Source organism: Pongo pygmaeus, chromosome 16, assembly GCF_028885625.2.
Source record: "Pongo pygmaeus isolate AG05252 chromosome 16, NHGRI_mPonPyg2-v2.0_pri, whole genome shotgun sequence".
NCBI lineage: Eukaryota > Metazoa > Chordata > Mammalia > Primates > Hominidae > Pongo > Pongo pygmaeus.
Window position 1 is genome coordinate 48722594 of NC_072389.2, and position 26145 is coordinate 48748738.

General features: G+C 51.5%; 2 protein-coding genes across 3 annotated transcripts in view; one reads left to right on the top strand and one right to left on the bottom strand.

Moving 5' to 3' along the window:
* Positions 1 to 4893, bottom strand: part of TP53BP1 (tumor protein p53 binding protein 1) — a 98019-nt gene extending 93126 nt beyond the window's left edge. Inside the window, exon 1 of the mRNA XM_063652162.1 lies at positions 4731 to 4893. The gene's annotated coding sequence lies outside the window, so the exon portion shown is untranslated. The remainder of the gene's footprint in view (positions 1 to 4730) is intronic.
* Positions 4894 to 4907: 14 nt separating this feature from the next.
* On the top strand, positions 4908 to 25951 carry MAP1A (microtubule associated protein 1A). Of its 2 annotated transcripts, XM_054452188.2 has the most exons (7): positions 4908 to 5587; positions 6551 to 6652; positions 14978 to 15060; positions 15315 to 15455; positions 15667 to 23848; positions 23990 to 24210; positions 24409 to 25951. In XM_054452188.2, exons 1-7 carry the CDS (start codon positions 5350 to 5352, stop codon positions 24562 to 24564), a joined length of 9123 nt encoding a protein of 3040 aa, XP_054308163.1. In that variant the 5' UTR covers positions 4908 to 5349; the 3' UTR covers positions 24565 to 25951. The 2 variants fall into 2 exon arrangements, with proteins under 2 accessions (XP_054308163.1, XP_054308164.1); XM_054452189.2 differs by lacking the exons at positions 4908 to 5587; positions 6551 to 6652 and adding an exon at positions 11938 to 12052.
* The last annotated feature ends 194 nt before the right edge of the window (positions 25952 to 26145 follow it).

The window sequence follows — 26145 nt, forward strand, 5'->3', positions numbered from 1 at the left end:
TAGAAAAATATTTATTGTGGGCCTCCTTTGTGGCCCAGACATAGTAATAAATGCAGACTTCTTCCCCATCTCAACCTTTTTATTTTACTCAGTGCCTTTTTAAAGGTTATTTTACTCCATGCCTTTGCAGACAAACCAGCTGTTCAGGCTGAGATGACCCTATGGCTGCTGGTATGCATTATGATCATAGTATTTCCCCCAAAAGCCAAGGATAAGCCTCTGACACAGCATTTCTGTATTCCAACACGCCTCTCTCTGTGTAAGAATGCTTTACAGGCAGAACTGAGTGCAGGGAGGGAATCTGAGCTGTATGCAGCTCCCTTTGGATATTTTGGTGGATAAAACCATGCAATCCAGCAGAGCAGGGCTGGAGTTCTGCCAAATGAGCTCAGACCCCCAGAAAAACTAATGACATTCATCAGGCTAGAAGAGAAGGCCCAGCATCTTTTCTTTATGAATTGCCAGAGCTGCCTTAAATCTTATGGAGACTTTAAGCACTGAAAGAATTATGATGTTCTTCTCTCCTATGAACACCTAATTCAAGATGAGTTTAACTGATTGCAAGTAAAGCTCTGATTTTTCATGAGGACAACTTTGATACTTTATTTTAAATGCCAAATATGAAATTATTTCCAGAAAAACTTAGAGATGCCCTTCCCACTTTGTTAAGAGTGTGCTTAATTTACCTATTGGATAATTTATCACTATACATTATGAAGGCCTGGGGGTTAAGAATTCCCTAACTGGTTTAAACTTAGCCAATACTTTCCAAACCATTTGAGATTTATACTATCTTTTGCCTTGTGCCCACTCCAGTGCATAACCAAGGAAAGAGCCTATAATAGTGCCTTCCTCTTTCACCTCTTCTAACCTCCTCTTTCAGTGGCGGATCCTTAGACACCTTCGACAATTCAAGGGTCCTTCATCACAAACAGTTCAAAAGCATTGGTGTGCCACTATATCTGCCATTTTGCTTGACAAGACTGTAGAAGAAGCTACAGAATTGGAGAGCTCCCAAAAGATCATACTTGGTCATTCCAGGGGGTCAATAGTTAAATGAAACAAAACAGGAGGCTCCATAGCCATAAAACACAACTACCTGTGTCTGACAATCATGCATATCACAGGTCCCTAATAATCCCCTTGAGGCAGGAGAATAGTGTCTGGAGACAGGGAGCCTTCACTTCAGCCTCTGATTGGTGGGAGCCAAGTCTTCATTTGCATAGGGTGTAACTTCACTTCAGCCTCTAACTGGTCACGGGCCAAGCCACCACTTCAGCCTCCAATAGGTAGCAGGCCCAGTCTTCATTTACATAGGATGTAATTAATAGGAAACCTCTAAAGGGTACTTAAACCCAAGAAGATTTGTGCAACTGGGGCCCTTGAGCCACTTACTTGAGCCCACTCCCACTCTGTGGAATGTACTTTCACTTCAATAAATCTATGCTTTCATCTTCCATTGGTTTGTTTGTGCGTTTTGCCCAATTCTTTTTTTTTTTTTTTTTTTTTTTTGAGATGGAGTCTCACTCTGTCACCCAGGCTGGAGTACAGTGGCACGATCTCCACTCACTGCAACCTCCACTTCCTGGGTTCAAGCAATTCTCCTGCCTCAGCCTCCCGAGTAGCTGGGATTACAGGCGCCCACCAACACACCCAGCTAATTTTTGTATTTTTAGCAGAGATGGGGTTTCACCATGTTGGCCAGGCTGGTCTCAGACTCCTGACCTCAGGTGATCCACCCACCTCAGCCTCCCAAAGTGTTGGGATTACAGGCGTGAGCCACTGCACCCGGCTAGTCCAATTCTTTGTTTAATATGCCAAGAACCTGGACAACTCGTAGTGAAGACCCTCCACTGGCAACACCCTTGGAAGGGCCTTTGAATTGCATCGTTTTACTACTAGGCTTCTGCCATAGCACACTTCCTAAATTCAAAATAGATTTTTAAATACTTTATAATTCATATATGTATTTAATTTTTTATTTAGCTTTCTATGTCTTATACATATGTATCAGAGCATTTTCTGTCTTTGCTTATAAAATTATGGGACACAGATGCTAATGCTCCACAGTTTTCTTTTTTCTTTTTTTTTTTTTTCTCTGTTTGAGATAAGAGGCTTGCTCTGTTGCCCAGGCTAGAGTGCAGTGGCGAGACTCGGCTCACTGCCTCCTGGGCTCAATTGATCCTCCCATCTCAGCCTCCTGAGTAGCTGGGACTACAGGCACACACCACCACACCCAGCTAATTTTTGTATTTTTTGTAAAGATGGGGTTCCATTATGTACCCCAGGCTGGTCTTGAACTTCTGGGCTCAAGCGATCCACCCGCCTCAGTCTCCCAAACAGCTGGGATTACAGATGTGAGCCATCACTCCTGGCCACAGTTTTCTTTATAGAGCACTTTGGACAGTGCTATGTGCAATTTAACACTTAAAAATATTTTCTGGGCCGGGCACGGTAGCCCATGCCTGTAATTTCAGCACTTTGGGAGGCCGAGGTGGGTGGATCACGAGGTCAGGAGTTCGAGACCAGCCTGGCCAACATGGTGAAACCCCGTCTCTACTAAAACTACAAAAATTAGCTGGGCGTGGTGGCACGTGCCTGTAGTCCCAGCTACTCAGGAGGCTAAGGCAGAAGAATCGCTTGAACCCAGGAGGCAGAGGTTGCAGTGAACCGAGATCGCGCCACTGCACTCCAACCTGGGCAAGAGAGCAAGACTCCGTCCCAAAACAAAAAAAAAAATTCTGGGCTGGGCACAGTGGCTCACACTTGTAATCCTAGTCCTTTGGGAGGCCAAGGCAAGAGGATTGCTTGAGGCCAGGAGTTTGGGACCAACGTGTGCAACACACAAAGACCCTGTCTCTACAAATAGTCCTAGCTACTCCAGAGGCTGAGGTGCAAGGATCACTTGAGCCCAGAGTTTGAGGTTACAGTGAGCTACAATCATGCCACTGTATACCAGCCTTGCTGACACAGCAAGACTCTGTCTCTAAATATATATACATATATTTTGACAATATAATCATACTGGAATCATCACCCAGTGGAATGGCTAGAATACTGCTAACCAAGGAAAGAGGAGAATAATTAACAGACACCTCTAGCCAATCTTTTTGTGACATTGTCAGCCTTTGGCAATGAGCCTGCAAAATACTCATCTAGCACACATAAGCAATTTTAGTACTATCATAATCTACATTTGCACTGTAATTAATAAAACACAATTTTAGCAGGGCCTGAGATCACAAGGCTGAGTTTCTGCCCCTACCATCTAATCAGTGTGTGATCCTTCCCTATACCATTCAGATCTATTGTCTAGTCTCTTTGTGAGACCTGATGAAAGCAGAATCTTTGGTTAACTACTGCTGACCTTTATACTTAGACCCTGTGCTAGTTAGCGGCCTCATCTCTACAGTTGCTATGGAAACTGTCCCTTTCTCCCCACAACCTATTCTGGCTCTCTGCCTCCACATGGTACTCTTTTACTGATTGCAGAAGAGGAGGCCTGTAAATCTCTCCAAGCTCTTTTCCAGATTCAGATCCACAAACAGTAGGGAGGGGGGGCAGAGGTACAGCGGAACACCGTCTCATGTGTCATAGTCATGAGACTAGAGGGTGAGGCATCCCCACCATCTGACATTCTGCCAGTACTCTTATTTTCCCCTTTCTGTGCAAAAAGGATTTTCAGGGCCATGTCCAAATTGGTTGCAGAGTGGACTGGCTGTTTTCCTGTAACACATGCTCCATGGTAGGGGCCAGGATTGCTGTAAAGTTTTTTGTTTTGTTTTGTTTTGAAACAGAGTCTCACTCTGTCACCCAGGCTGGAGTGCAGTGGTGCAATCCTGGCTTACTGCAACCTTTGCCTCCGGGGTTCAAGTGGTTTTCCTGCCTCAGCCTCCCGAGTAGCTGAGATTATAGGCGCCCAACACCACGCCCAGCTAATTTTTGTATTTTTAATAGAGGCGGCGTTTCCCCATGTTGGGCAGGCTGGTCTTGAACTCCTGATCTCAAGTGAAACGCCCACTTTGGCCTCCCAAACTGCTGGGATTACAGGCGTGGGCCACTGTGCCCGGCCGCTGTGAAGTATTTAACATGCAGACACTGCCCAATCAGAATGTGGCTCACAGGCAGCCTTGCTGAATCTGGTACTGTGTTCCTTTCTTTCCTGTACTATCTCCAAAGCGAAGGCAAATGGGACAAAAAAAAAAAAAAACCCAAAAAACAAAACAAAACAAAAAAACAAAAAAACAAGTGCTGCTGGAGCCCTAGGGTGAAAGATAGGCGCTCCCATACATACATGTACAGAATGATTCCGTATCCTGGGTAAAAGACGACTCTGGAGTGTGGAGTAGGTGGAGAGACACTGAGGAATGGGGGAGGCTAGACTAACAGCACTTTTTTACAAATATATTCCAGTCAGTCATAAAACAGTGCAAGGCCTCCTCAGTCCTTTCCCAACCTCTGGTTTTGATCTTAGAACTGTCAACCCCTTCTTTGGTGCAAACACTGCTCCTTCTGTTTTAAGAACTCCCAGGGGTGGGGAGGGGGGAAGTAATACAACAGTCTCCTGAGGGAGACCCATCTCACTGTCACATCACTTGAAGATGGGAAGGTCTTTCCTAGGTTTTACTCAAATCCCCCTTGCTGCAGTCTGAGCTCATTGCACTCGAGTCCTGCACTCAGCAGAGATGGAAACTAGCCAGCCAACTGCTATCTTCAGAATAACAACTCACCAGGGACTCAAGGCCGGAAGGTCATTCTGTCCCCTCCAATACTGCGCAGCCTTCCAGAGCACTCCCAGGGCCTGGGGCAAGGACAGGGAAACCGAGGATGGAGACCTCGGGCAGGACCCAGGCAGGCAGTGACAAAAAAAAAAACAATAAAAACCGCCAAACAACGATAATACAGACACACAGACACAGATGGAGGCAACGATACAAACTCGGAGGCAGAGAGGGACAAGATGGCTCCCCTCAGTTTGGGGGAGGCTACGGAATTGCCAGACAGTACTTATCAGGGATATACATCTTAACTAGAAGCTTCTTCCGGCGCGGAGGCAACCGCCTCGCCCCACCAATGGGTCCCCCAAAGACCCCACCCCCGCTCAAGTCTAAGTGGAAGCTCCCGCTGGTACTGGTGAGGGCGTGGTGGGAGGGAGGGGGGCGGCCACCACCCTCTAGCGTGGCGAGACCGCAGAGCACGAGCTTCCAGCTCCGGCCCGCCCCTGCGGCGCCTGTGCCCCGCCCCCTGACAGGCAGCAGCCAATGAGCTGCACCTGTCGCCGGGCTTTAAGAGCCGCGCGCACTCTGCCTGCAGCGGACGCTGCCGGCCTAACACTACGCGGGTGTTTCCATGGAGACCGAGGCCGAGCCTGCGCGGCCTCATGACGTTGCCGTGGAGACAACTCCGGGGCTGGGGCTCGGAAGTCCCGGCGCACCGCTGGCTCAGAACCCCGCGGAGCCGCTGTGCGAGGCCGGAGCCGCGGTGGCGGCTGCACGCTGGGACCTGCAGAAGCACTCTTTGCTAATTGTGATCGGCGATGTCGGTACAGAGAGTCAGCTGAGGGCCGTGCGGGCCCACCTTGAACAAGGTGAGCCACTGTTCTGGCTGTGCTTCAGGCATCTCTGCCCTGTGCTTCTCCGCCTTCTGCATTCAACTCCCAATGCATACGTCTGCATCTCCATCCCTAGTGTGCACTTCCTGAGATCTGCGCCCTTGTCACCTGCATCTTCCATGCCATGTGTCCGCATCCTCTCGCTCTACTAACATCTCGCTTGCCCATCCTTCCTGCACACTCCGTGGCGTTCCGCAGTCTCCCTGAGGCAGCGGAGCTCTATGCAGCCCCTGGGGCCCCTCTGGTCACACCCTCCACCGCAGTGTTTTGGACCAGGTGTCCTGAAACTCCTCACCATCCCCTGGAGAATCCACGTCCTTATCTTGCTGTATCTTCTTTATGGTCCCTGAACCAGCACGGGAGCTTTCTGAACGCCCCGTACAAATCTCAAGTCTCTGAATGCCAGCAGCCAACCACGAAGTGACCTTCGTGGCTACCAGCTCCTAAGTCCTCACCTCCTTCCCCAGTGCTGTGCCTGTGGCTGTGGTGCAGTGCTGCGGAGCCACCTGCGGGTGGAAGCAAGCTGTGGAGGACTGGAGACAAGGAAGGGAGCACAGAAGGCGAACCTAAAATCCTACTTAGCTGTAAATGTGGGGAAGGTAGCCCTCAGTATCTGGGAATAGGCCCTTAGGTGTCACTTCCACCACAACTGGGGAACCTTACAAGAAAATTCCTACCTATAAACTCATTAATGACCGAGTTTAGTCTAAACTCTGTCCTTCACCCTCTGGCTCAGGCAAAGCCTAGAAAAGCTGTAAACTGGGAGAAAGATACCACTACTAGCCACCTTTCTTTGAGACATCACTGAGGCTGATCATGGCAGCTATCCATATACCCTCCCTCTCCTTACCTGTTCTGTGAACTTGAAAGTGTTCCTGCAGTCTCGCCACCCTACAACCTGCAACCTTATGCAGAACCTTCTTTGTTTTTCTCCCACAGGCATTCTCTCCTGGAACATTGACCTGTCATCCTTTGACTTGAACCAACAGTTGAGACTCTTCATTACCCGGCATCTAGCTCACTTCTCCTCGGAGGTCAAAGGTTAGGACTAATGTTTTATTTCAGTCCTTTGGGTAAGAGTTGGTCACAGAAGAGCAGAGGTCCAGTCTCCCTGGGAGAAGTGGCCTTGCAGGAGGTTTGAATGGAGGAGAAGGGAGGAACTTTATAGAGGAGGAAAGTCATGGAATTCCATAGCTGTCCCCACATACCAAATATACTTTGCAGACATGGTTTGATAGTGGAGGGAGACTGGAGAACATAACTTCTCCTTGAGAAGAGGGTTGTTTGTGGATAGCTGTTGACATGCACTGAAGAAATGAGGGACTCCTCTTAGGGATCAATCATCTCTCACGCAAAAATTCACTCTCTTCATTTGTGTTCCCCTTTCTGCATACCCCGGGTCTCCCTGCTTCCGTTTACAGACACCCCAGAATCCCCCATTCATCTTCCTTGACCCTTGTTTAGCATTTTTATTTAGGCTGCACAGGTTTCAGGGTTTCTGGTTCCTGCTTTGGCTTAGCCAACAGATCTCCAGGGCAGGGCAGAATCTTGGTACTTACATGATGACGGGCACCATCAAATCCAGAGTGGAAGGAGGGCCTCCTGAATTTACTGCTACAAGATCAAGTTGTACTCTGAGATTTGGCCCAGATCAAAGCTCACATAATGCAGTTTCCCATTCTGCTGGGTGGGAGCAATCGGTGGGTTAGAGATTTGAGAAAATAAGATGTTAGGAACTACCATTCCATGACAGATGTCTGTGAGGTGACTATGGAAAGCTCTACATGCTATTATAAAAGAACTAAGGCCGGGCGCAGTGCTCACGCCTATAATCCCAACACTTTGGGAGGCTGAGGCGGGGGGATCACCTGAGGTCGGGAGTTCGAGGCCAGCCTGACCAATGGAGAAACCCCGCCTCTACTAAAAAATAGAAAATTAGCTGGGTGTGGTGGTGCATGCCTGTAATCCCAGCTACTCAGGAGGCTGAGGCAGGAGAATTGCTTGAACCCAGGAGGCAAAGGTTGCAGTGAGCCAAGATCGTGCCATTACACTCCAGCCTGGGCAACAAGAGTGAAACTCCATCTCAGGAAAAAAAAAAAAAAAAAAAGGAGCTAGGCATCTAGTCATGTTATTGGAAAATGTTGACACACCAATCCATGCAGCTTAATGGAATATAAAATCCATCCAGGTCAACAGCCACTGCAACTGAATGATTGAATTCATATCTTATACAGATAATTCTCAATTACTCAGTATAGTAGTCACCTTTCCTTAATTATCTCTCCTCCTTTTCCACTGCTCCTAACTGCCAAATCTTTGATCACTTCCTGATCACTGATGCTTATAGATGCTGCTAGGAAGTTGGAGAAAATAAGGCTAATATGACTAAAGCGCCATTAGCTTAGGAATATATACAGCAATTTTATATTAATATATGTGAGGCTGACATCTTCCTGATGTGACTGGCTTCCTGTAAAGCAGGCTACTCACTCTTTTTAGAATGTTTCTGTTTAGAATTACTCATGTCATGGCTTCCTCCATTTATCCCTGATGATGAAAATCGGCAGTTTTACCACTTAGTACTCCTAGGAGCTTTGGTGCAAGGCCAGATACAGGGATGACAGAGGATGAAATTAATGACTGAACAGAAGTTTGGGGATTATCTGCTGATGTTAATAATTCACACTGAATGCTCTAACCTTGTCCTTTTGGCTACAGAGACTTGAGAGTAGGCTGCTTTCTGGAATAATGTAAGAAATGAAAAGAAGTTAAACCAAAGTACTTAGCCATTCTTCAGATTAAGATGCAGGGATACTTGGGAAGACACTTACAGGGAGATACATAGTTATTCTCAGGCACTTCTTAGAAACGGGCACTGATATATAAACACCTACTAGGCCCTTTCCATCAAAGAGTTTGTCTGTGGTGTCCTCAAGGAGCTTAGGGCCATGTACCCTAGATCAGAGCTCACTTTGGCATACTGCATATTTTTACGTTTGGACATTTTTATCATGGTCTGTCTATGTCACAGGAGAACAGTAGAGAATTTCCTGGAAAAACCCACACAGCTCAAGACAGCCACAGCCCCACCCCTGCTGGCTCCTCTTTCAGCTGTCCCCACAAACAACAGTCAGCCCAGAGCAGCTGCAGACACTGCCCCTCCCTCCAGCCTTCTGTTAGTAAGGACGCAAAGGGGACCAGGCAGCTGGGATGAGCTCAAGGGGATATGCTAGTGCCTTATGGCTTGACTACCCCACAGGCTGGGCCACCATTCCTATCACCTATCCTCAAGCCCTGGGCCAAAATGCTGGGAAAACAGACAAAAATATATCCTACAGTGACAAGGAGAGTGCAATTGTTCCTAGGCACTGCCCCCTCCACATTGACATACCCACACACAGAAAAGAAGGGACCCTCTGATAAAGAGTCAGTGGCCCAGCTCCTTCTAGTGGTCAAGTCTGGTAAAAGCTTTCAAAGGTGATTTTTGCACCAGGTAGTCTCTCCAGTGGTGACTTTCTAACCCCTACAAAAAATCTGGATCTTCCGAGCATTCTAATACAAATTCAGAAACAATTAGGACAGTGGAAAACTGACTTTCAATAACTCTCTGATTCTTTTACCATTGGATACCTATAGGAAATATAAGGGGTCTCATAATTCATAACTAATATTCTAAGACTCTAAAAAACACAGGGCCGGGCATGGTGGCTTATGCCTGTAATCCCAGCACTTTGGGAGGCTGAGGTGGGTGGATCACTTGAGGTTAGGAGTTTGAGACCAGCCTGGCCAACATGTTGAAACCCTCTTCTACTAAAAATACAAAAATTAGCCGAGGGTGGTGGTGCACACCTGTAATCCCAGCTACTCGGGAGGCAAGAGAATTGCTTGAACCCAGGAGACAGAGGTTGCAGTGAGCCGAGATCATGACATTGCACTCCAGCCTGGGCGACAGAGCTAGACTGCGTCTCAATAAATAAATAAATAAAAATACAGGCTGAGGGACCAGTCTGGAGGCCTTCGGTCTGACTCTCCATTTCTACTGACGGACTTAGAAAGTGATAGCTCTATTACTTCTAGCAATACAACAGTTATCCTGAATTAATACAGCAGCTCATTAACCCCTGGAACCGGGGTCTGCCTTGCTGTCTGAAATGGGAAAGCAAGGACATGAATAGGACTTCAAATCTTATACTGCAGGCATCTTTAGTTCTGGGTTTACCTGGGAGCTAAGAGTACTCCAGAGCTGATCTGGTCTGAGATCCTGATTTACGATTTCCTTGATCACCTAGATGACCTCTCAGAAATCTTCCACAATAGGAGAAAGACTTCTAGTGGCATTTGTACATTGCAGATTTGGAAGTCTAGGAATGAAGAAGCATTTTTTTCATCTTTTATACAATTCAAACCTCACAGCATTATCGGAGGATGGTAATAATATTATACTCATTTCATAGTTTATGAAGCAGGCTCTGAGAGAGGTTAAGTCTCTTGTTTAGCAGCATGATTAGTAAAATGGTGGATCAAGTCTCAAATCCAGGGTTTCATATCTTTGTATCTCAGCTCAAGCCTCTCTTTCTTCTTTGGCATCTCACCATTTCATTGCAGCAGAGCCTAGGAATACAGCAGGTGGAGAGTTGGTTGTGGTGGGTAGCTGTTCAGAGGGTGAAGGCTGAAGGAAAACTCCACTGTGAGTTGGCACCATGCCCAGGGTGTGGCCCTTGGGGGTGGCAGCTGAGAATATGGGTGGGCTCTGTATTGGTCTGGGAAATGTTATTTTGTTCGTAAACTAAATGTCTACTCAAGTTTCCCTCCTAACACACTCCAGAAAGCCCTAGAAAGCAGGGAGGAGATAGAAGGCTTGAGGTGGGAGGAAATAAGAATGATGGAGTTGCAGAAGAGGGGTATTTCCCTTTTGTGATGCTCGGAACTCAGCCTGGTTTTCCTTGTGTATCTCTGCAGATGGCCACTTCTACCCAAACAGGGTTGTTGCCTGTTTGCGGATTTGCATCCCCGGATCTGAGAAAGGATTGCTCCCCTTTTGTCCCCTCAACCCCCAAGAGTACTAGTGACTCAGCTCCTCCTCTCCTCTGGCCGCAATTAAGGGGGGATGGGGGATGCTGAGAGCACAGACTATTTTGGCTTCTCTGACCTTCAAAAGTAGCTCTTGGCAGCCTGGGGCAAGGGTGGGGCTAGTGTTGGGGTGTGAGTGGGTGGCTGTGATTGTGAGGAAGGCCTTAGGAGCTGGCCAGACTGGGGAGGGTGGATGGGAAGAGGGCAGGGAAGGACTATGTAAGAGCATGAGCATCCTCGGGTTGGAAGGAAGTGCTACCACTCGCCAGATCCTTCCTTTGAGTCCTAGAGTGCTTTACTAAATCTGAGATGGAGGTAAAGACTAAGGGAAACAGGATCAACATTAGAAAGATCCAAATAATATAATATAGAAACAGCAAAGAGACAAAGAGAGAGCAGGAACCCAACCACCCTACAAAGTCATTATAGGGTTTTTTTAATCTAAAGAGTACTTCTGTTACATTTAATAATTGGCCTACAACCTTGCTTGGGCCGGAGGCCCTGGTGATCCTTCTTGGTCCTTGTTAACTCCTTCACTGTAAGGCAGAAAGCTCCCTGTCCCTTCAGGGACTTGTCTCTTCATATCCAATGACTCAAGAATCCCAAGATCAGTGCCTGTGTGGTTACTGTGTTATGCTGCATTCCCATGGAACTTCATGTAGCTCTCAGGGTCCCTGTGCCCCACCCCAACAGGCTAGTCCACTCCGGAATTTCAAACTACCCTCTAACCCTAAAATAAGACTTATTTCTGCCCTCCTTGGTTTTTGTAGTGCTGAGGTTCAGAAGAAGGCAGCACATCTCCGCTTCCCCAACCTTTCTCTTAAGCAGTTCCCCACCCCTACCCCATGCTTTTGGGCCCCCAGCCTTTGTCTCCTGCTCCTCCAGGGACTGAAGGTCACTCCCTGGATCCATCTGAGGAGAGAGGCAGCAGATGGTTTCTAAGAGAAGGGGGAGAGCCCACGCAGCCCATGCCTCCTAAAGCCTCGCTCTGTGCCCTAGCATGGGGCTTTGGTCTTTTGGCTGATGCTAAAAGAGTATTTCCTAACTAAGCAGGGTTGGGAGAGAAAGGTCCTATGGGCCATAGGACATTGCAGAGGCTCCTTGAGCTGCTAGACAATCCCTCAGTTCCACGGAGCCAAGCAAAAGCACTGGAGCTCAGACGTCGTGAAGGCAAAGAAACAGTTAAGTCTCCAGTGCCTCGTCACAGACCAGCCCCTCTTCCCTGCCCTGGCGCCGCCCTCCTCATCAAGCACCCCCCTCCCCCCCACCGCCCGCCCCACTCCCACCCCAAGTGCTGCAGACTCTTCCCTGAAGCTGCCGGCTGAGGCCGGAGCTGCCGCCTCCATGAGAGGCTTCCTCCTACACCCCAGGGTAAGAACTGAACCAAAGGGCTTGGCATGTGGGGGTACACTGTGATAGGGAGGTGGGATGGGGGTCATGGAAAGGGTGCTGGTACCTAATCTGGTGCCTCTAGAACTAGCCCAGTGGCAGTAGGCAGGCTGGGGAAATGGAGAGAGAAGATGAACGTTACTGGCTGTGGGCCCAGCCTGGACCCAGAACCAGAGGCCACCAGGGGCTGTGACAGTCCACCTCTTCAGCTGGGCGGGGGTGGGAGACATCAGCCTGGGACAGCAGCAGAGGGTGGTGCCACTGGCTCTGCCTGGCAGCCCAGGGTGCTGGAGGAGTTTGGGGGGGGCTATGTTTCTGGTCAGAGGCAGAAGAATCTGAGAGAAAGGGGGATGTTATGGGAATGTGCCTAATGGGAGGGCCCCTGGGTGTCAGCTGCTGGATTGCTCAGCTGCTCCTATGCTGGGGGTGAGCAGGGCAGTGAGTTTTTGCCAAGTAAGGGAAGGTGGGGGACACTATGGAAAAGAAGGGAGGAAAGGGTCACTAAGACGTGGCACGCGCCTCCTTACAGACCAACCGGTTTGCAATGGGCTCCCCTTACCCTATTCCCTGCGGCTAGCTTTAGAATGGGACTCTAAACCCCCCTTTCTGGCCCTGCTGAGGCCATTCTGGAGACGGAGAACTCTCTCCCCAGCGGCTGCCCTGCATTTCCAGTCGTGTCAACCCCACAGGTTCCCAGTCTCAGCCCTACCCCCACCTCATCTCTGCTTCTCTTCCCAAGATGGGGGCTCTTGAACAGAGGAGCCAGTTTCTTCTCTCTCTCTGCATCCCCCCCATCCCCACCCCCCATGCAGAAGCAGCCAAGAAAATGACTTGTCATGCTGGGGTGGGGGGTGGGGGCGGAGCTGGAGCCAGAGCTCAGCGCGCACACTCACACACTGCGGCAAACTGCAGCTGCCCAAACGGCCCCCCTCCCCTTCTGCCTCACTGCGGAGACACCTGCCCTCCTGCCTGCTCAGCCTCCGCACCGCAGCCCACCCCCCACTCCAGCACTGGCTGAGCACTGTGTGTCCCTGCCTCACAAGATGGTCCTCTCTAAAGAAAAAGGAAAAAACGAGTCAGTTCCCTTCAGTGAGAGAGCCAGGGGAGCAGAAGAAACGGCTTTCTCCCAGGCCTGAAAAAGAGAGGCACAGGATATAAACCATGTAATTTCAAGTCAGAACCACTCCCAGGGATAGAGTGAGGAACAGGACCTTATGCCAGGACAGGAACTGGGATCATAGAAGTCTTGTGGTGATAAATGGGGACCGTGAGGAATGGTTGGGGGCAGGGAGGGGTAGATAGAAAGCGAATCAGGGTGTGCTATAGATATTTGTCTTTCTGACCCTCCTACCTCAAATTTGTGACCTTATTTGTGTGGAGGGAGCTCTTGTCTTTCTAAATCTGAACTACTTAAGGCTGGCAGCTTCCCGAACCTTGATATCCCTCACCTGCCCCAAGCCCTGCCCTTGCCTACGTCTGAGGTGGCTCTTGTCCTCTGAATTTATCTCAAATGTTCCCTCAATTGTCAAGTGAATAGAAGGGAACCTGTGAATTCCCCTTCGGCCCAACCCACCCTGTATGGGGTTTGGTCTTCTGACACCATCGTTCATTTCCCCCACAGCTGCATCTGCAGCCCTGTGCTGCCAGATCTGCCTGATCCTGGCACCATGGCTCTGCCTCTTAACAAAGGCCCTGGCCCCAGGCTTCTCTTGTCCAAGCACCAGAAAGAAGAGAGAGCTGGGTCACAGAAGAGGGTCTAAGGGACAAATTATGGACTCTCCCACCAGTATCCTCCAGACAGCCCACTGCCATCTGTTGGATGGGCTGTGAGGTTAATGCCACTATGTACTGCAATTGGAAAGGGGATTGGGTGAGGAAGGGCGGGTACAGGGGATGGCAGCATTCTTCTTCAGCATCTTCTGTCTGATTTGCCACTTTCTTTCTTTGCTGAATTGTTTGGTGTTTCATGTGAGGCTGGAGAAGGGAAATAGGGGATTTGGGGATGCCTTATCTTTCTCCATGGCCTGGGGAACACCCTGAATCTCTCCTTCCTTATTAATGTGTTTCCTGTTCAAGAACCTTTCACTCCCCATGTCCATGGTAGAGGCCCCTAGGAGGGGGGCAAAGATGATAGAAGAAACTGTTCACAAGGAATAGGTTGTGGGATAGTGAATCTGGCCTCTCTGAAACTTTGGGACATGAAGATCAGGTAGGAGAGGGTGCTGTGAAAACTTCCGAGCGGGAACAATATGATTATGTGCATGTATATTAGTGCAGGCTTGGCCTCTGAGGAACCAGAGGACAGAAAAGGAAGTTATAGTCCTATGTCCATTCTTTAAATCATAAAACCCCAAAATTTAGATAGCACAGGCTTCTCCGGGTCTTCTGGAACAGGAATTCTGGCCTTGGATGGCAAGAAGGGTGGGGAGTCTGTACCACACAGAAGCTCCTATTTTCTTATTTCTAGACACTCTGCGGGCAGGAAAGCTCAGGGCACAGGCAAGCCAGGAAAGAGAAAAGGAAGTGAGGACCATCATCCCAGGGGCCCTCTCTCCAGCTGAGCCCCCCATCCCCAGGCAGCACCAGGAGCTTAGTGCTCGAGAAGGACAAAAGCTTCTTGTCAATAGGGCAGTCTGAGGCTATAGTTCCAGGCAGAGGGGTGGGGGCACAGGCAGCAGAGGGTGTGGTAGATGAAGGGAAGGAGAGGACAGCCAGTGTGGGAGAGGGGAGGTGGAAACCCTCTAAGGGAAGGGCTGGATGAGCCAGTTCCTAGACCTTACTCAGCAGTATCCAAGGTGGCAGGGCCTAAGGATACCTTCTCTTTCGTCTAAGCCCCACATTCTTTCCTCTCCTGCACCACAATTTCTATACCTATTCTCAATATAAATTCCTACATCTCTTCCTCAGGCCAGAGGACCCTTTGCCACCAGAGTGAGATCCTAGAGACCATCATCCTGGTAAATCCCAGTGCAGACAGCATCAGCTCTGAGGTAAGGCCAGGGCCTGTGCCTTGGCAAGCAGGCCTGGTGCAAGTGCTATACCCACCCTTGCCAGTGCTACCACTATTAGGCCAAGAATTCCTCTCTCTGCCATCTAAGCTGATGTATTGTCTCCAGCCCACTCTGGAGGTGTTATGAGGGACACAAGTTGGGAGCATGTTCTTGAGGTACTGAGGGGCCGAGGTACTGAGGGGCCATTCATTGCCTTTCCCATATCTGTGACCACTCCCCTTCTTCCATTCCAGGTTCACCATCTTCTTAGCAGCTCATCAGCTCATAAACTACTAATCTTGAGTGGGCAAAGTTTAGAGCCTGGGGGAGACCTCATCCTACAGAGTGGCACCTACTCGTATGAAAACTTTGCCCAGGTCCTTCACAACCCCGAGGTAAGTTCCATGCCAGAGTGTCTGGGAGAAAGGGTAGCACTAGAGCTGTGGGAAGGATCTAAGGGAAAGTCTCATATTGCTTGACCATGGGGGGCCCTGGCAGAAAGGTAAGAGTTCACCTTGGAGAGAGGTGAAGATTAGGGTACTGAATCTAAGTCAGACCAAAACAACTCTAGTGACCTGATCAGGTTTCTATCTCCTATTCTTCTAGATTTCCCAATTGCTCAGCAATAGAGACCCTGGGATCCAGGCCTTCCTTACCGTGTCCTGCTTAGGGGAAGGTGATTGGAGCCACCTGGGATTATCCAGTTCCCAAGAGACCCTGCACCTCCGGCTAAACCCTGAGCCCACACTGCCCACCATGGACGGCGTGGCTGAGTTCTCCGAGTATGTCTCTGAGACTGTGGACGTGCCATCCCCATTTGATCTACTAGAGCCCCCCACCTCAGGGGGCTTCCTCAAGCTCTCCAAGCCTTGTTGCTACATCTTCCCAGGTGGTCGTGGGGACTCTGCCCTCTTTGCTGTTAATGGTTTCAACATCCTGGTGGATGGTGGCTCTGATCGCAAGTCCTGCTTTTGGAAGCTGGTACGGCACCTGGACCGCATTGACTCGGTGCTACTCACACACATTGGGGCAGACAACCTGCCAGGCATCAATGGACTACTGCAGCGCAAAGTGGCAGAGCTAGAGGAGGAGCAGTCCCAGGGCTCTAGCAGTTACAGCGACTGGGTGAAGAACCTTATCTCTCCTGAGCTTGGAGTTGTCTTTTTCAATGTGCCTGAGAAGCTGCGGCTTCCTGATGCCTCCCGGAAAGCCAAGCGCAGCATTGAGGAGGCCTGCCTCACTCTGCAGCACTTAAACCGCCTGGGCATCCAGGCTGAGCCTCTATATCGTGTGGTCAGCAATACCATTGAGCCACTGACCCTCTTCCACAAAATGGGTGTGGGCCGGCTGGACATGTATGTCCTCAACCCTGTCAAGGACAGCAAGGAGATGCAGTTCCTCATGCAAAAGTGGGCAGGCAATAGTAAAGCCAAGACAGGCATCGTGCTGCCCAATGGGAAGGAGGCTGAGATCTCCGTGCCCTACCTTACCTCTATCACTGCTCTGGTGGTCTGGCTACCAGCCAATCCCACTGAGAAGATTGTGCGTGTGCTTTTTCCAGGAAATGCTCCCCAAAACAAGATCTTGGAGGGCCTGGAAAAGCTTCGGCATCTGGACTTCCTGCGTTACCCTGTGGCCACGCAGAAGGACCTGGCTTCTGGGGCTGTGACTACCAACCTCAAGCCCAGCAAAATCAAACAGCGGGCTGATAGCAAGGAGAGCCTCAAAGCCACTACCAAGACGGCCGTGAGCAAGTTGGCCAAACGGGAAGAGGTGGTGGAAGAGGGAGCCAAGGAGGCACGCTCAGAGCTGGCCAAGGAGTTAGCCAAGACAGAGAAGAAGGCAAAAGAGTCATCTGAGAAGCCCCCAGAGAAGCCTGCCAAGCCTGAGAGGGTGAAGACAGAGTCAAGTGAGGCACTGAAGGCAGAGAAGCGAAAGCTGATCAAAGACAAGGTAGGGAAAAAGCACCTTAAAGAAAAGATATCAAAGCTGGAAGAAAAAAAAGACAAGGAGAAAAAAGAGATCAAAAAGGAGAGGAAAGAGCTCAAGAAGGATGAAGGAAGGAAGGAGGAGAAGAAGGATGCCAAGAAGGAGGAGAAGAGGAAAGATACCAAACCTGAGCTCAAGAAGATTTCCAAGCCAGACCTAAAGCCCTTTACTCCTGAGGTACGTAAGACCCTCTATAAAGCCAAGGGCCCTGGAAGAGTCAAAATAGACAGGAGCCGTGCTGTCCGTGGGGAGAAGGAGCTGTCTTCTGAGCCCCAGACACCCCCAGCCCAGAAGGGAGCTGTACCACTCCCAACCATCAGTGGGCACAGGGAGCTGGTCCTATCCTCACCAGAGGACCTCACACAGGACTTTGAGGAGATGAAGCGTGAGGAGAGGGCTTTGCTGGCTGAACAAAGGGACATGGGACTAGGAGATAAGCCGTTCCCTCTAGACACTGCAGAGGAGGGACCCCCAAGTACAGCTATCCAGGGAACACCACCCTCTGTTCCAGGGCTGGGACAAGAAGAACATGTGATGAAGGAGAAAGAGGTTGTCCCAGAGGTCCCTGAGGAACAAGGCAGCAAGGACAGAGGCCTAGACTCTGGGGCTGAAACAGAGGAAGAGAAAGATACCTGGGAGGAAAAGAAGCAGAGGGAAGCAGAGAGGCTCCCAGACAGAACAGAAGCCAGAGAGGAAAGTGAATCTGAAGTAAAGGAGGATGTGATAGAAAAGGCTGAGTTAGAAGAAATGGAGGAGGTACACCCTTCAGATGAGGAGGAAGAGGACGCGACAAAAGCTGAGGGTTTTTACCAAAAACATATGCAGGAAGCCTTGAAGGTAACTCCAAGGAGCCAGGAGGCTTTTGGGGGTCGGGAATTGGGACTCCAGGGCAAGGCCCCTGAGAAGGAGACCTCGTCATTCCTAAGCAGCCTGACCACACCTGCAGGAGCCACTGAGCATGTCTCTTACATCCAGGATGAGACAATCCCTGGCTACTCAGAGACTGAGCAGACCATCTCAGATGAGGAGATCCATGATGAGCCGGAGGAGCGCCCACCTCCACCCAGATTTCATACAAGTACATATGACCTGCCCGGGCCTGAAGGTACTGGCCCATTCGAAGCCAGCCAACCTGCCGATAGTGCTGTTCCTGCAACCTCTGGCAAAGTCTATGGAACGCCAGAGACTGAACTCACCTACCCCACTAACATAGTGGCTGCCCCTTTGGCTGAAGAGGAACATGTGTCCTCGGCCACTTCAATCACTGAGTGTGACAAACTTTCTTCCTTTGCCACATCAGTGGCTGAGGACCAATCTGTGGCCTCACTTACAGCTCCCCAGACAGAGGAGACAGGCAAGAGCTCCCTGCTGCTTGACACAGTCACAAGCATCCCTTCCTCCCGTACTGAAGCTACGCAGGGATTGGACTATGTGCCATCGGCTGGTACCATCTCACCCACCTCCTCACTGGAAGAGGACAAGGGCTTCAAATCACCACCCTGTGAGGACTTCTCTGTGACTGGGGAGTCAGAGAAGAGAGGAGAGGTCATAGGGAAAGGCTTGTCTGGAGAGAGAGCTGTGGAAGAGGAAGAGGAGGAGACAGCGAACGTAGAGATGTCTGAGAAACTTTACAGTCAATATGGAACTCCAGTGTTTAGTGCCCCTGGGCATGCCCTACATCCAGGAGAACCAGCCCTTGGAGAAGCAGAGGAGCGGTGCCTTAGCCCAGATGACAGCACAGTGAAGATGGCTTCTCCTCCACCATCTGGCCCACCCAGTGCCACCCACACACCCTTTCATCAGTCCCCAGTGGAAGAAAAGTCTGAGCCCCAAGACTTTCAGGAGGCAGACTCCTGGGGAGACACTAAGCGCACACCAGGTGTGGGCAAAGAAGATGCTGCTGAGGAGACGGTCAAGCCAGGGCCTGAAGAGGGCACACTAGAGAAGGAAGAGAAAATTCCTCCTCCCAGGAGCCCCCAGGCCCAGGAAACACCTGTCAGCATTGATGAGGTACTTACAGGCTGTACCATTCAGCTGTTGCCAGAGCAGGATAAAGCAATAGTCTTTGAGACTATGGAGGCAGGAGAGCCCACAGGCCCAATTCTGGGAGCAGAAGCCCTTCCCGGAGGTTTGAGGACTTTACCCCAAGAACCTGGCAAACCTCAGAAAGATGAGGTGCTCAGATATCCTGACCGAAGCCTCTCTCCTGAAGATGCAGAATCCCTCTCTGTCCTCAGCGTGGCCTCCCCAGACACTGCCAACCAAGAGCCTACCCCCAAGTCTCCCTGTGGCCTGACAGAGCAGTACCTACACAAAGACCGTTGGCCAGAGGTATCTCCAGAAGACACCCAGTCACTTTCTCTGTCAGAAGAGAGTCCCAGCAAGGAGACCTCCCTGGATGTCTCTTCTAAGCAGCTCTCTCCAGAAAGCCTTGGCACCCTCCAGTTTGGGGAACTAAACCTTGGGAAGGAAGAAATGGGGCATCTGATGCAGGCCGAGGACACCTCTTACCACGTAGCTCCCATGTCTGTTCCAGAGCCCCATGCAGCCACAGCATCATCTCCCACAGATGGGACGACTCGATACTCTGCACAGACAGACATCACAGATGAGAGCCTTGACAGGAAATCACCTGCCAGCTCATTCTCTCACTCTACACCTTCAGGAAATGGGAAGTACTTACCTGGGGCGATCACAAGCCCTGATGAACACATTCTGACACCTGATAGCTCCTTCTCCAAGAGTCCTGAGTCTTTGCCAGGCCCTGCCTTGGAGGACATTGCCATAGAGTGGGAAGATAAAGTTCCAGGGTTGAAAGACAGAACCTCAGAACAGAAGAAGGAACCTGAGCCAAAGGATGAAGTTTTACAGCAGAAAGACAAAACTCTGGAGCACAAGGAGGTGGTAGAGCCGAAGGATACAGCCATCTATCAGAAAGATGAGGCTCCGGATGTAAAGAACGAGGCTGTGAAACAGCAGGATAAGGCTTTAGAACAAAAGGGCAGAGACTTAGAGCAAAAAGACACAGCCCTAGAACAGAAGGACAAGGCCCTGGAACCAAAAGACAAAGACTTAGAAGAAAAAGACAAGGCCCTGGAACAGAAGGATAAGATCCCAGAAGAGAAAGACAAAGCCTTAGAACAAAAGGATACAGCCTTGGAACAGAAGGACAAGGCCCTGGAACCAAAAGATAAAGACTTAGAACAAAAGGACAGGGTCCTGGAACAGAAGGATAAGATCCCAGAAGAGAAAGACAAAGCCTTAGATCAAAAAGTCAGAAGTGTTGAACATAAGGCTGCGGAGGACACGGTCGCTGAAATGAAGGGCAGAGACCTAGAACAGACAGACAAAGCCCCTGAACAGAAACACCAGGCCCAGGAACAAAAGGATAAAGTCTCAGAAAAGAAGGATCAGGCCTTAGAACAAAAATACTGGGCTTTGGGACAGAAGGATGAAGCCCTGGAACAAAACATTCAGGCTCTGGAAGAGAACGACCAAACTCAGGAGCAGGAGAGCCTAGTGCAGGAGGATAAAACCAGGAAACCAAAGATGCTAGAGGAAAAATCCCCAGAAAAGGTCAAGGCCATGGAAGAGAAGTTAGAAGCTCTTCTGGAGAAGACCAAAGCTCTGGGCCTGGAAGAGAGCCTAGTGCAGGAGGGCAAGGCCAGAGAGCAGGAAGAGAAGTACTGGAGGGGGCAGGAGGTGGTCCAGGAGTGGCAAGAAACATCTCCTACCAGAGAGGAGCCGGCTGGAGAACAGAAAGAGCTTGCCCCGGCATGGGAGGACACATCTCCTGAGCAGGACAGTAGGTATTGGAGGGGCAGAGAGGATGTGGCCTTGGAACAGGACACATACTGGAGGGAGCTAAGCTGTGAGCGGAAGGTCTGGTTCCCTCACGAGCTGGATGGCCAGGGGGCCCGCCCACGCTACACTGAGGAACGGGAAAGCACTTTCCTAGATGAGGGCCCAGATGATGAGCAAGAAGTGCCCCCGCGGGAACATGCAACCCGGAGCCCCTGGGCCTCAGACTTCAAGGATTTCCAGGAATCCTCACCACAGAAGGGGCTGGAGGTGGAGCGCTGGCTTGCTGAATCACCAGTTGGGTTGCCACCAGAGGAAGAGGACAAACTGACCCGCTCTCCCTTTGAGATCATCTCCCCTCCGGCTTCCCCACCTGAGATGGTTGGACAAAGGGTTCCTTCAGCCCCAGGACAAGAGAGTCCTATCCCAGACCCTAAGCTCATGCCACCCATGAAGAATGAACCCACTACCCCCTCATGGCTGGCTGATATCCCACCCTGGGTGCCCAAGGACAGACCCCTCCCCCCTGCACCCCTCTCCCCAGCTCCTGGTCCCCCCACACCTGCCCCAGAATCCCATACTCCTGCACCCTTCTCTTGGGGCACAGTCGAGTATGACAGTGTGGTGGCTGCAGTGCAGGAGGGGGCAGCTGAGTTGGAAGGTGGGCCATACTCCCCCCTGGGGAAGGACTACCGCAAGGCTGAAGGGGAAAGGGAAGAAGAAGGTAGGGCTGAGGCTCCTGACAAAAGCTCACACAGCTCAAAGGTACCAGAGGCCAGCAAAACCCATGCCACCACGGAGCCTGAGCAGACTGAGCCGGAGCAGAGAGAGCCCACACCCTATCCTGACGAGAGAAGCTTTCAGTATGCAGACATCTATGAGCAGATGATGCTTACTGGGCTTGGCCCTGCATGCCCCACTAGAGAGCCTCCACTTGGAGCAGCTGGGGATTGGCCCCCATGCCTCTCAACCAAGGAGGAGGCTGCCGGCCGAAACACATCTGCAGAGAAGGAGCTTTCATCTCCTATCTCACCCAAGAGCCTCCAATCTGACACTCCAACCTTCAGCTATGCAGCCCTGGCAGGACCCACTGAACCCCCAAGGCCAGAGCCAGGGCCAAGTGTGGAGCCCAGCCTCACCCCACCTGCAGTTCCCCCCCGTGCTCCTATCCTGAGCAAAGGCCCAAGCCCCCCTCTTAATGGTAACATCCTGAGCTGCAGCCCAGATAGGAGGTCCCCATCCCCCAAGGAATCAGGCCGGAGTCACTGGGATGACAGCACTAGTGACTCAGAACTGGAGAAGGGGGCTCGGGAACAGCCAGAAAAAGCCCAATCCCCAAGTCCTCCTCACCCCATTCCTATGGGGTCCCCCACATTATGGCCAGAAACTGAGGCACATGTTAGCCTTCCCTTGGACTCACACCTGGGGCCTGCCCGACCCAGTCTGGACTTCCCTGCTTCAGCCTTTGGCTTCTCCTCATTGCAGCCAGCTCCCCCACAGCTGCCCTCTCCAGCTGAACCCCGCTCAGCACCCTGTGGCTCCCTTGCCTTCTCTGGGGATCGAGCTCTGGCTCTGGCTCCAGGACCCCCCACCAGAACCCGGCATGATGAATACCTGGAAGTGACCAAGGCCCCCAGCCTGGATTCCTCACTGCCCCAGCTCCCATCACCCAGCTCTCCTGGGGCCCCTCTCCTCTCCAATCTGCCACGACCTGCCTCACCAGCCCTGTCTGACGGCTCCTCCTCTGAGGCTACCACACCTGTGATTTCAAGTGTGGCAGAGCGCTTCTCTCCAGGCCTTGAGGCTACAGAACAGGAGTCTGGAGAGCTGGACCCAGGAATGGAACCAGCTGCCCACAGCCTCTGGGACCTCACTCCTCTGAGCCCAGCACCCCCAGCTTCACTGGACTTGGCCCTAGCTCCGGCTCCAAGCCTGCCTGGAGACATGGGTGATGGCATCCTGCCGTGCCACCTGGAGTGCTCAGAGGCAGCCACGGAGAAGCCAAGCCCCTTCCAGGGTCCCTCTGAGGATTGTGCAGCCAATGGCCCAACTGAAACCAGCCCTAACCCCCCAGGCCCTGCCCCAGCCAAGGCTGAAAATGAAGAGGCCGCGGCTTGTCCTGCCTGGGAACGTGGGGCCTGGCCTGAAGGAGCTGAGAGGAGCTCCCGGCCTGACACATCGCTCTCCCCTGAGCAGCCAGTGTGTCCTGCAGGGGGCTCCGGGGGCCCACCCAGCAGTGCCTCTCCTGAGGTCGAAGCTGGGCCCCAGGGATGTGCCACTGAGCCTCGGCCCCATCGTGGGGAGCTCTCCCCATCCTTCCTGAACCCACCTCTGCCCCCATCCACAGATGATAGCGACCTCTCAACTGAGGAAGTTCAGCTAGTAGGAAGAGGGGGGCGGCGCCGAGCAGGGGGGCCAGGGACCACTGGGGGCCCATGCCCTGGGACTGATGAGACACCCCCTACATCAGCCAGTGACTCAGGCTCCTCACAGTCAGATTCTGATGTCCCGCCAGAAACTGAGGAGTGTCCGTCCATCACAGCTGAGGCAGCCCTCGACTCAGATGAAGATGGAGACTTCCTGCCTGTGGACAAAGCTGGGGGTGTCAGTGGTACTCACCACCCCAGGCCTGGCCACGACCCACCCCCTCTCCCACAGCCAGACCCCCGCCCATCCCCTCCCCGCCCTGATGTGTGCATGGCTGACCCCGAGGGGCTCAGCTCAGAGTCTGGGAGAGTAGAGAGGCTACGGGAGAAGGAGAAGGTTCAGGGGCAAGTAGGGCGCAGGGCCCCAGGCAAGGCCAAGCCAGCGTCCCCTGCACGGCGTCTGGATCTTCGGGGAAAACGCTCACCCACCCCTGGTAAAGGGCCTGCAGATCGAGCATCCCGGGCCCCACCTCGACCACGCAGCACTACAAGCCAGGTCACCCCAGCAGAGGAAAAGGATGGACACAGCCCTATGTCCAAAGGCCTAGTCAATGGACTCAAGGCAGGACCGAGTAAGTATATCATGAAACCTGGCAGAGAGTGTGGGTTAGGGCTGGGTGTGGGCTGGTCAGACTCCAGGAGTGGGACAGAGGGGAAGGTTGCCAAAAGGGTTCTACTTTTCCTCTACAATGAATCCTGGCTTGTCTCTACAGTGGCCTTGAGTTCCAAGGGCAGCTCTGGTGCCCCTGTATATGTGGATCTCGCCTACATCCCGAATCATTGCAGTGGCAAGACTGCTGACCTTGACTTCTTCCGTCGAGTGCGTGCATCCTACTATGTGGTCAGTGGGAATGACCCTGCCAATGGCGAGCCAAGCCGGGCTGTGCTGGATGCCCTGCTGGAGGGCAAGGCCCAGTGGGGGGAGAATCTTCAGGTGAGTAGCAAAGGACACCAAGGAAGTAGTCTGGTCAACGCTCACTCAGAGGCAGTAGTGGAACACAGTCCCTATTTATTAAAGGATGGGCCTTTTCTAAGGGCAGCAGAGCTGCTTCTGAGACCATGAGGTGCCCCTTCCCCCTCACCTACCTTCCCTTCATGTTCTCACATTAGACATATCTTATCTCCCTTCTAGGTGACTCTGATCCCTACTCATGACACGGAGGTGACTCGTGAGTGGTACCAACAAACTCATGAGCAGCAGCAGCAACTGAACGTCCTGGTCCTGGCTAGCAGCAGCACCGTCGTCATGCAGGATGAGTCCTTCCCTGCCTGCAAGATTGAGTTCTGAAAGAGCCGCCCTCCCTTCCCCAAGGATCCACTCCCCCAGCTCCTTTAGAGAATGGCTACTGCTGAGTCCTTTGGGGTTGAGGGAGATGGGAGCTTGGGGGAGGGGAGGGAGATGTCTTGTTGTGGAGACTTGGGCTGGGCTAAATGGGAGGGGTTGTCCTTCCCCATCATCCATTCCTGTGAGGGGTCTCAAACCAAAGTTAACAGGAAGAGGATGCGGGAGGGGACAAATTAGAATAGGATAGCATCTGATGCCTGAGAACCCTCTCCTAGCACTGTTAAATGCTGGTATTGAATGGGGACTGAGGATGGGTCTCAGAGAGCAACCTCCTCCCTCGTAGAGGGAGATTATATCCCCAACTCCAGGGACCTCTTTATCTCAATCTATTTATTTGGCATCCCGGGAAGGATTTCCAATAGTAATTTATGTGACCTGGGGGCAGGATACTGTCAGTGAGGTGCCCAGAGCTGCACCTGTTCCTCCATTTCCCATCCCCCATCTCCTCAAACACCAGGGTCTGAGTTCTAGCAGGGGCCTGGGGGTATCCCACTGCTACACTGTTCTACTGCTTCCCTCAGTATCTGAATGTCTCAATTTAAAACTTGAAGCTCTTTAGACCAACAGACTGGTGAGAGGAGAAAGGAGCTTATCCCCCAGACCCTGCTTTATACCATTCACATCCCAGGGCTGTGTCCAGACAGCACAAAAGGGCAAGGAGAGCCCAAGCCCCAATGCCAGAATTCTTCCAAACTCCCTGACTCTTTGAAGTTTTTACTCACCCCATTTCAATTATCCTGATCCCTTCTCATTCCCTGCTTGGCTTCTCTGCATGTGGTCATCTGCTGTGGCCTGGTGTGTAATGGGTTAAAAATAAGCCGCTGCCTGACATCCCAACATTTGACACCCCAGCAATGTGTGACTCCCCCAACATTCCACTGTGCCATCCTGCAGCTGAAATGGGAACACTGGCTGCCTCTCCAAACCTGCTCTTGGACAGAGGATCTGGGAGGTGGAGGCCAGGCCAGAGGACTTGGGGAAAATGAGATGGAGGAAGGAAAAAGGGAGAAGCTGAGCCATAGCTTAACTCCTACAGAGTGAAATGAAAACGGGCTGAAAATACCACCCCAGGAGAGGACCTCGCCCCAGCAAGCCAGTGAGCAGCCCTGCCAGACTACTGCCAGACTGAGAAACCCAGAAGCTGGTAGTCATGTAGGCTTGCCTTCTCTGCCAAACGATTGGGAAATCAAAATGAGCCCACCTTGTGTTCTTCCTAGCTCCACCCTCCCCGTGCTGCTGTGCTCTGCTCCTCCCCACACTTCCCTGCTAAAGTTCCCAGCTGCTGTAACGGAGCCACCTCCAACTCTAACAATAAACCAAGTTCATTGCAGATGGTGTAGTGCTGTTTAGGCTTTTTCTGACTCCATACATGCTTAGTTACTGGGCCCTGGCTTCTACCTCTCTGCTTCAACCAGTATTGAATTTATCTTGGAAGACTCCAATGCTTTTGATTACTGGAAACACTTGTGCCTGAGTATGAAGAATAGGAACCTAGGGTGGATACATACGTCTGGTCTGGGGGAA